The sequence below is a fragment of the Alosa alosa genome, chromosome 15, assembly GCF_017589495.1.
Source record: "Alosa alosa isolate M-15738 ecotype Scorff River chromosome 15, AALO_Geno_1.1, whole genome shotgun sequence".
Taxonomy (NCBI): domain Eukaryota; kingdom Metazoa; phylum Chordata; class Actinopteri; order Clupeiformes; family Clupeidae; genus Alosa; species Alosa alosa.
The window spans coordinates 5,400,102-5,410,347 of NC_063203.1; the positions used below are offsets into that span (position 1 = coordinate 5,400,102).

The window sequence follows — 10,246 nt, forward strand, 5'->3', positions numbered from 1 at the left end:
CTTCTCTTCATCTTTCCCATATGTTCAGGTTCCACACACCGGTTCCGTGTGATTGCTATGAATATGTATGGGGACAGCCCTCACAGCGCCACCTCCAGGCCATATCAGGTGTCAGCAGCCAGTCCTTCTATAACAAACCGCCCTGTAAATGGACCTCATATCTCTTCCACGGATGCTGTCAGTGACACTCAGATCATGCTACGCTGGACTGTGAGTATGACTGGAACACTTAACCTTACCTTACCTTACCTCACCTTAATGTTATAGAGCAATCTAAAATCAAAAAACCTGAGACTGGGTTAAAATCCCATTCATGTTTAGTCAGTTTAGTTAATATGTGCGGCATGTTACTGGTGTTCCATAAATTGTCTGTATGCTAAGCCTGGGATTGAGCCTCCTATAATTCACTCACACATGTGCATACAGTGGATGTGTGTGTGTGTAAGCTCATAGTTATTTTTTTCCAGGGTTGGTAGATAGCCCTGTGCAGGTTTGGAGGAGGAAGGAGTGAATGGCTATTTTCAGAGTCCTAGATCCACACAGATGGGGGAAAACATTTCTTTTCTTTTCAAAGTTTGTTGGTTTGCGAACACCAGTCGGGTCCACTTTTCTGCATGGCTCGGTTGCGTTTGAAGTGGGCGAGTTATGTTCTTAAACCTCTGTGTGATCTTAACCTTACTGAGGTCACTGCCTTCACTCACAGCCCAGACCCACTGTTACAGAGATCATTGATTTCATTACTCCCCTCCATTCCGCTTTGAGTGTAGTTTACATCATGTTTTCCTGCAATAACAAAACTCCAGCAAACAGATCTCAACTGAGCATGACTGATAACACAACAATACACAAAAGTATTTCAGGAAATGGATCATTTGTCCTGCTTTGTTTCATTTGTAACTTCCTACTCTATTTTTGTCCTTTTTCAGTACACACCATCAATTAACAACAACACCCCCATCCAAGGCTTTTACATCTACTACAGGCCCACTGACAGTGACAACGACAGTGACTACAAGAGAGACATTGTGGAAGGTTAGTGAGCGCGCCTTGTTTATGTACTTATGTACGTGTACGTTGTAGATGCATAAAAGTGTGTGTGTGTGTGTGTGTGTGTGTGTGTAATGGATATGTGGTGCTACCAGGGTTGGGCAGGTCAGTGTGTTGATGGATGGCCAGTGAGTGCAGGGCTGTGCTGGGCTGAGCTAATGAGGCAGGAGAAAATGTGTTTTTAATAAATGGCTGCCTCTCTAATGGCCCTGAACTGTAACCCTACACCGGCTGGCCGAGCGGAGCTCAGGTTGACATGAGGAATGTGACCACTGATACGCCCCCCAGCCCCCCTTACTGCCTTACCTCCACTCCCACCTCCCCCACCATCTCATCCCCCGACCTCTGACCCCACAGCACAGCTCCCCTGTGCTGTACACTGCCAGGGATCACGGCCACATATTTTAGGCCAACCTACCCAGTTGCCCAAGTGTTTGTGCGTGTGTGTGTGTTTGTGTGTGTGTGTGTGTGTGTGTGTGTGTGTGTGTGTGTGTGTGTTTGTGTATGTGATCAACTCCCGATTTGTCTTAGCCATGTGCCTGCTTTGTTTCATACGTGGGTGTGACAGAGTCTCTATTGCATTTCTATTAAATCAGATGGAGGGAGACTTATTCTTAGAAAGGCTACCATGCCAGATTAGAGAGTCCTCATCTGGTCGGGGAGTTGAGTGTGTGCATAGATGTGTGCCTATTTGTGCGTACAGTATGTGTGTATATGTGTCTGTGCTGCACATTGCTGCTTTGCCCAGTGTGTGTGCTGTGGGGAGTCTGGAGGCCGGCCAGAACAAACAGCAAGCTGCCATATATGGAGCTCGTCTGGAGTAGGCCCACTGTCTGGGCCCTGGTGGGACCAACAGGGAGAAAGAGAGAGAAAGAGAGAGGAGGAGAAGGAGAAGAGGGAAAGAGGGAGTGGGGGAACATATGAATGTGGTTGTGAGTGAACAACACTGGCTTTTACATGCAGACTAATGTAACTATGTCAAACCCCCCCCCCACACCACCACCCCCCATCTCCAGGCAAGGTGAAATGGCACCTGATTGGCCAGCTTCAGGCAGAGACCTCTTATGACATCAAGATGCAGTGCTTTAATGATGGAGGGGAGAGTGAATTCAGTAACGTCATGATCTGTGAAACCAAAGGTGGGTGTCGACCAACATACCAAGTCAGAAAGTATACAATAGCATCTGTTGGACTGCTATTGCAATTCTTCTATGGAGTGCAGTTGATAGATAGGTTTTAAAATCAGGAGCCAAAGTAGTCACAGTCAACTAAGGACACTGGAGCCCTCATCAATGAAAAGTGTATACACAGACTGTTGCGGTCTTCTCAGCTTGCCTACAGTGTATATGCATCAGTATGCCATGTGCTAGTGATTAGGCCATAAGTTATTATCTTCTCCTCGTGTCCAAGACAAATCTATCTCTGTTGCCATGCAGCCCGCCAGCCCCCAGGCCTTCCCAGCCAGCACCCCATCACTCCTCCTGGGCCCGATCCCCCAGAGGCCCCTGCTACCGCTGGGGGGCTCCTGTCTGTGATTGTGGGCTGCGTGCTTGGCGTGATGGTGCTCATCCTTCTGGCCTTCATCGCTATGTGTCTGTGGAGGAACCGTCAGCAGAACAGCATGCACAGTGAGTCCCCACACAGTTGCACACACACAGGTTTTCGGTTGTTTTGTTTTTTTTTCACAAGTGGTAGACCTCCCCCTCCAGAACAGCCTCAGCTCAAGCATACCTCCATCTCTGCCATTCCTTTAGCTGAATTTGTTTATTCGTTTAACACAAAGAAACAAAAACAAGGTTTGCTGTCAGCATTGTCCTGTTTGTACTAATGCGTGTGTGTAACTGAAGTGTGATGTGGTCCCGGTCCCTGACAGAGTATGATCCACCCGGCTATCTGTACCAACCAGCGGAGATGAACGGACACGTGCTGGAGTACGCTGCCCTGCCCGGTTCCAGTCGCATCAACGGCTACAGCCACAGCACCCCCATGCTATCACAAGGCTGCCACCACTTGCACCACAAGCTGCCCAATGGCCTGGCGTTGCTCAATGGCTCTGGTGGCCTGTACTCGACCAACCTCTCCCATGCACGTGACAACACATTGCCACATGGCACCATGGACTACGAGCACTCCCATCCCAATCACCTACACAATGTAAGTTCCTATCACACTAGCAGTGGTCTCTTCCAGTGGTAGCCCTGCAGTGGTCAGAAATGTGACCAACGTCTGTGTTGATGTTACAGGGAGGAGCCATATATACAACACTGCCTCAGGCTGACGCCTCGGACTGTATGAGCTGCCAGAATTTCTGCAACAACAACAGGTAAGACAAGACTGAAGGATGTTTGTGTCCACTAGACTCAGCTGGCCGCTACTGTATACACACAGGCTCTTTGGGCGCTTGTTTTGGTCTCACATTTCATTACGTGTCAGTTAGCCTCTCACAGCTAATCATATTTTATTAGCTGACGGCCTGGATCATCTTGTCATGCCATTAGGATGAAACCCCAAACCAGTGTTTTGGTTGGGCAGAAATTACATTCTTTTTGTGATAAAAGTAAAACAATAAATGAAAAACTTACCTGTCAGAATGTTAAGTATAATGTTCATATGAAACATACAAGCTATCATTTGACAGAACATTGGTGTGCAAACTAAAAAGTGGAAGAAATGATAATTTCTCATATTTTATTAATGTGAGTCACAAAATCTTTCAGGCCCCCCCCCCTGGCAAAACAGTTTGTTTGTTTATTTTATGTCTTAAATTCTATACTTCTATGAGTTGTGTGTTGCTTGAGACAACAGTTTCTTTGACAGTTTGATTCTAGTGGAAACCTAGATGTGCTTGTGTGAAATAAAGACCAAGAGAGGGGATATATACTGAGAAGAGAGATATTAGCAGAGCAATAGTTTAAAACTTATGTTCAACACACCATTGTCTTTTGGAAAATAGCATTAGGTCGTTAATCCAAGACTTAAAGTCCATATGCAGCATGGAAAATAGCATTAGGTCGAAGACTTTGTAAAGTCCATACTGTATGCACCATTTATGTAGTGCTGTATTGTGACAGGTCTAAGAAGAACCTATAAAGTAGGTTAAATAGTTAGAAGAGTCTAAGAGACTTTCTTGCCAAAGTTATCATCCTTAATTTGACATTTCTCGCTATTATCACTATGGAAAAAGCACTTTGCTTCATGATGGCTAATCCACTCTCTGTGTGTGTGTGTGTGTGTGTGTGTGTGGGTACACTCATATTCAGGTGCTACACAAAAACCAATGGCACTTTCTCAGGTGGCACCCTCCCACTAATGCACCGCGTGGCACCATGCCAGCAGGACAGTCTTGAGATGGTTCCTCTGAGCCATGTTGCGCCCCAGTGCTACGTGAACTCTGGCAGTCCCCAGCTCCCGCCGCACGTCCGCAGTGACCGGCCATACCAGCTGGAGGACGACCAGGGCAACAGTCTGCCCTCTTCACAAAGTCCCCCTGGGGAGCAGGAGCTGAGCGCTACAGAAGAGAGAGGTGAGCCGCCAAACATCTCACACGCTCATCACAATGTGGCTCTAATAGGAGTCCACCGGGAGGCCTGCTGCCTTATTTCATAGCAAAGACTGCCACATATGTTTGTGTTCATTACATTTTCCTGTCACGGCTTTATAGATATATTACAGCCACTGATCTAAATAAGAGTTTGACATGTGGAAGACACATGGACACATTTCCATCTCTGATGGCCTGTCCTGAGCCCATTACTAATGTGCTATATGTCAGTGTGGATTCTGGACCCCATCTGCTAGAAATGCATTTCCACTGCACTATGCAATAGTGCCGCATTTATCATGAATACGGAAAGACTTACATCTCAAAACTCTCGTACAGTATGGTTTTACTACTTTATTGCAATCGTTTATCCACATCCATGTAAGGCACATACTTCACATGTTACATGTTGTCTTTTTTGTTATTATATATATAAAGAAACAGAAAAAAGAAAAGAGAAAGAGAATACAAAAGAACCTACTGTATACAGGACATGACACACAAAGAAGGGAGAGGGAAAGAGTGGGAAGGAAGGGGGTATGCTTGTTGTTAGGTATTTAGAATGTCCTGCTCTCTCTGGTGTCTGGTTTTGGTATTAATTTGTTCCTCCATGACTGTTGCAGAGGAGGAGCCCCAGATGGAGGCGCCGGAGGAGCCGGCGGTGTGCTGGGAGAGTCTGGCTGATTTGGACTGTAAGGAGAAAGTGTCCTTCATCTCCTCCAGCTCTCTAACTGGAGACCTCATCCAGCCAAGTGTGCAGGAGGTCTGAACACAAACAAAAGTAGACGCAAACGCAGACACAGGAGAAGAGGAGAGGAGTGGAGGACAGAGGCAAGCACTAGCATGATCAGCGACTACGTGTGACACTAAGGACACTGCTTCCCGAGCTGGGAACGAGAGAGTGCATGATGAAGTGTGTGTGTGTGTTGTGTGTGTGTGTTGTGTGCGTGGGTTGTGTGCGTGGGTTGTGTGCTTGTGTTGTGTGTCGTGTGTTGTGTGTGTGTGTGTGTGGTGTGTGTGTGTGGGTGCGTGTGTGCATGCGTGTGTGAGAGAGAGAGAGAGACAGAGAGGGAAAAAGAGTGAAGAGAGGACATTTGATCCGAGGGAGCAAACAGCACGCTGAAGAAGTGACACACAGAACTGAAACTACTACTCCATTGGGAGGTCTATCAGAAAAAAGAAGAAAAAGCTTAGATGACTTATTTATTTTTTTGTAGTAGTGATATATTATTTCATATGAATGTATCTGTTTAAATGTTCATCTTTTATATTATTTATGTTTTTTTGTTGATAAGATAATTTTTATTCTTTTGTTTTATTTGTCTTCCACAATGGGTGGATTTTAGCCATTGTATGTGTAAAATTTTGTATTACAAGGAGATGATATGGACAAGTCTGAATCCTGCTCTCCCTGATTATTTGCCTGTTCTGTCCCGTGCTCCATGTTCCTTGAAAGAGACACAAGCCAGAGTGTTAGGTATTTCTGGCTGTGCTTTGATGTGGCTTACTGATGGGCTCCTCAGCAGCAACTGACCCGTGAACACAGAGGGGCAGTGGACCCCCCTCCCCCCAGATCTCTCTCCTCAAGCCCCCTCTCTGCTCCACTGCCTTTCCCGTGACCGCTTGATGCCCCCCTGCATGCGTGCAGGCACACACACACACACACACACTCTCTCTCTCTCTCACACACACACACACACACACACACACACACACACACAAGGTATCTCAAGTAACTGAGATTATGAAATTACCTGAAATTGGCACTAGCCACTGTTCAATTTTAAAGAATCTTCATTGCGAAACCTCTAGTAAATCGGAAACCAGTTGTACTGTGTATGATGACTCACAAGGGGAGCTACATTCCCTTCATATAGAATGTGTCATATGTCATATAGACAGTCATGAGTTTAAGCCATTGCTAACAGGATGGCAGTGGGAAGATCAGTCTGGCAATCTGTCCTCCTTTTTTACCAGTTTTACCATTCACACACGTCATGTCCAGTTGTAATTTGGGGTTGGGGGGAGAGGGAGAGGAAATTAAAAAAGAAGCACTGATTAGTTATTTCATTGTCCATGCTGCTGTTCCCATTCACATAAACACATGCACACACACACACATAGATAGATAGATAGATAGATAGATAGATACTTTATTGATCCCCAGGGGAAATTCAAGATACAGTACATACAGTAATATCTGCAGTGAGATATGAGATATTTTGGCAGTGAGATTCTATACTGTGAAACAGAGATGTAAGATCCTCCATCACATAAGCTTGCTTGAGAATTGACAGTCCAACATCATCCCTCTGTGGGCTTGTAAGCATGAACCCAAAAGAGAGGGCGCCATGGTCCACTTGTAGTCTATAGCCCATAGTCAACCCACAGTGTCCTACACTACATGTGTAGAGGCCACTGAGACACACACTGGGCCTGAGTGGGGGTTCTCTGGATTCACCTTATCCAACAGTCAACCCACCATAGCCCTGCACTGTATATGCAGGACTGCGCTGTCCACCCCGTCTATAGCTACACTGGGCATGTGGACTGGGGACGGAGTGAGCCAAGAAGAGGGAGGAGAGTTTGTATGCCTGGCCTGTGAACATGGCCCTTTCTCTAGGAGAGCGTACACATTGTTGTCCTCTAGAGTGATAAATGGTCATTTTCTCAGCTCGTTCCACCTGATACAACAAAAAGAGAATTAACATGGAGGAGCACTGATATGTTTCAAAGGAAATGAGAGTCGGAATGAATTGAACAAGGGCTCCCCTCCTGGCTACAGGGCCTCAGTCCCAGAGAACACAAAGGGACAGGAAATGAAGAGAGGAGAAATAAAAGAGGGACTGTCAAAGCGAAAGGGTGGAGATGCTGATGACAAGAGCCTTTGAGACACTGATGGGATGGAGATAAGCCGAAAATGGTCGGATTGTCTGTCGTTCTCGTCATCCTGTCTGTCCACACCATCCCTCGCTCGGGCCGTCCCCTCTTACCTCAACACAACCCCTGATTAAGCTGGCCCTGGAAACAAGCGCAGTCTTTGTCTGAAGCCCGGAGCTCACCGTGCGGACCTGTTAGCACCCTCCTGTCTTTAACCACACCCACTCCTCTCTCCCTTCATTCTTTTAGGTGCAACGTATGCTGACTATGATGCATTCCATTTTGTCCCCTCGGGGCAAGCATACTTGGCCTGACATTAAAAGTCTCTTCATCCCTCAATGGTCAGAAAACCACAGAGATTCGACTGGTGGTTTCTGTCTGCCCTGAGAGAGGCACTAGACGTATTCTTAGCAGCTTCCAAGCCCCAAATAAGCAATGCATTTAAACATGCATTCCCTTACTGATGATAGGGCATTACATGTGCATCCTACTCATAGAAACTACTCACAGAAACAACACACAGACACACACACACACACCAAATATGAAGGTCACATGAGGGCATCTGTTCTTGATCTCCTTTCTTATGTGTCAATCAATAGTGACAGAATGAGTTCTCATTAAAGCTACCACCGATGACAAGTTGGACAGGCTAGTTAAAAGAAAATTGTTACCTCAGTCAACCTTGATTAAATCTTCATGGGCTGAGTGCTGTGCTGTTTGATTTATGCACATTCAAAATAGCCTTGAATCTAGCCTGCCCGGCACTTTGTGCTATTCTGGCCACTTTACCAGAACCAGAGGCTCCACAAGTAGAATAGCCCTTAGGCTATGTAAATTTGGACTAGGTATGAATCCAGATTAAATGAGAATATAATATCTATTTATTTCAGTAAAATCTCTTCTGAACTGGAAGAAAGAGAATGTTTGACTCAAAAAAATGTCACTGTGTTACTCTGTCAGAGCAATTCAACTACAAGTACAAGTAAACTCAAGTACAAGTACTCAATTACATTCAGACATGACTACCTGTCTGCAATGCTCAAGGTTGGTTAAAAACAAAACAAAAAACAAAAACATTTTCTGGTTAGTAACACAGTCCACATTACAGTGAAACAGTGTACAGAGTCTGTGTTTATTAAGCATGATTCACGATTCATGCCATTACTGAAAAACAAATATTCTACACACATTATACACACTGAAAACTGATAAAAAGTATATGACTGTGTGATCAAATGAGCATATGTCAATCAAGCAATTATATGCAATCAAGATTAATGACTAGATGCTCTTACCATATAATAAACTGAAATCAGACACACTGATAAAACAGATTTCCTCTGACACCCAGAAAAGAAAAATAGCCATATTTACAGCACACTACATTTGGAGTCTGTCTAGCCAATGACCATTATTATAGGGTCAGTATTGTATGTGTAGAGACTCAGGTCAGTGTAATGTTTGAAATAGCAGACCCAGAATCCTCTCCCTCCTGGACATCCAGCTCATTATAGTAGAAGGTGATGTTGGCCCCACTGTCTGTTTCATACAGGGCTTGACAGGTGTACAGACCCTTGGCACTGAGGGGCAGACTGTTGATGAGCAGAGTGGACGAGTTGAACACCAGGTCCATGTTAGCAATACTCTTTGACAGCGGCTGAAGCTTGGGACCTTGGCCATAGTTGTAGACCAGGACCTGGTTGCTTTCTGTTCCAGGTTTAGTGTAGGCCCAGATGAAGATAGTGGGTGACACGGAACCACAGTCCAGCTCCACGGAACTACCCGCCATCCCCGTCTTCTGATGCCTCACATAGTCAACCTCCTCAGGATCCAAGATCTGCAGGCCTAAGTTAATATGCACAAATGTGAGAACCCATCATGACAAGACATAGTAGGTAAAAGGATATGGAAGTTGGCAGACATGCCTGTGTGGGCCTATTGTGGGATTTCTATGGGCAGAGTGGGCTAGGGCAGCGTCATAGATATTCAACAGCTGGTTTAACTGTAAAACCACAGTTCATTAGCCTGTGGTGGGACCTCAGTATTCAAATTGACTGGGCACGTCCCTCAAAGGTCCCACATGGGGTCAGAGAAAGTTTGTTCATGACCCCTTTGGACTTACAATTCTGCCCACAATATATGAAATTGACCCAAGGATGTCAGCTTACTTTGTCTCACTGCTTTTCACCAGTCATGCGGTCCACCAGAAGAAATAACATTCTCTAATTTTGTCTTCCCATGTTAAGGCCAAGAGGTCCACCATGGATACTCAGAAAAAAATTAAATTTGAAGCCCTAGTCTACTAATACATAACAAATCTTTCCTTATTGTTTTTTTTATTATTATTTCAGATTACAAATCATGTAATTGCCATAGCTGCTTTGCAATGTGTGCGTCTGATTACATACCAGTAAGAATGTATGTGTATGTAAATAGTGTAAATCCTCATGCTACATCACAGACACAGAGCCAGACTCCAGTAAAATGGTAACATTATAAAATATTATATTTATACAGTTATAATAGTAAGTTAATTAAACTCGAACCATATATTTTATGATGTTAAACGTTGCTTGGGGTCAAATTGACCCCAAGGGTAACATGAGGGTTATACAGTATATTATTGTCATAGGAGCCATCTGATGGAATCTTATAATGTCTTACCTGGCAGCAAAGCTGGGAGGAAACAGATGAGAAAGTATGGAGTTCTCGCCAGCAATCTTCCCATAGTGCCACAAACTCGAGGAAATTCCTAAAACAAACCTAGAATCAAGA

General features: G+C 44.9%; 1 protein-coding gene across 1 annotated transcript in view; it reads left to right on the top strand.

Moving 5' to 3' along the window:
* cdon (cell adhesion associated, oncogene regulated) overlaps nucleotides 1-5,981 on the top strand; it is a 28,629-nt gene extending 22,648 nt beyond the window's left edge. Inside the window, exons 13-20 of the mRNA XM_048265233.1 lie at nucleotides 29-210; nucleotides 927-1,032; nucleotides 2,064-2,186; nucleotides 2,484-2,675; nucleotides 2,921-3,201; nucleotides 3,291-3,370; nucleotides 4,308-4,570; nucleotides 5,212-5,981. Coding sequence (XP_048121190.1) covers nucleotides 29-210; nucleotides 927-1,032; nucleotides 2,064-2,186; nucleotides 2,484-2,675; nucleotides 2,921-3,201; nucleotides 3,291-3,370; nucleotides 4,308-4,570; nucleotides 5,212-5,357 — 1,373 coding nt within the window. The 3' untranslated portion in view covers nucleotides 5,358-5,981. The remainder of the gene's footprint in view (nucleotides 1-28; nucleotides 211-926; nucleotides 1,033-2,063; nucleotides 2,187-2,483; nucleotides 2,676-2,920; nucleotides 3,202-3,290; nucleotides 3,371-4,307; nucleotides 4,571-5,211) is intronic.
* The last annotated feature ends 4,265 nt before the right edge of the window (nucleotides 5,982-10,246 follow it).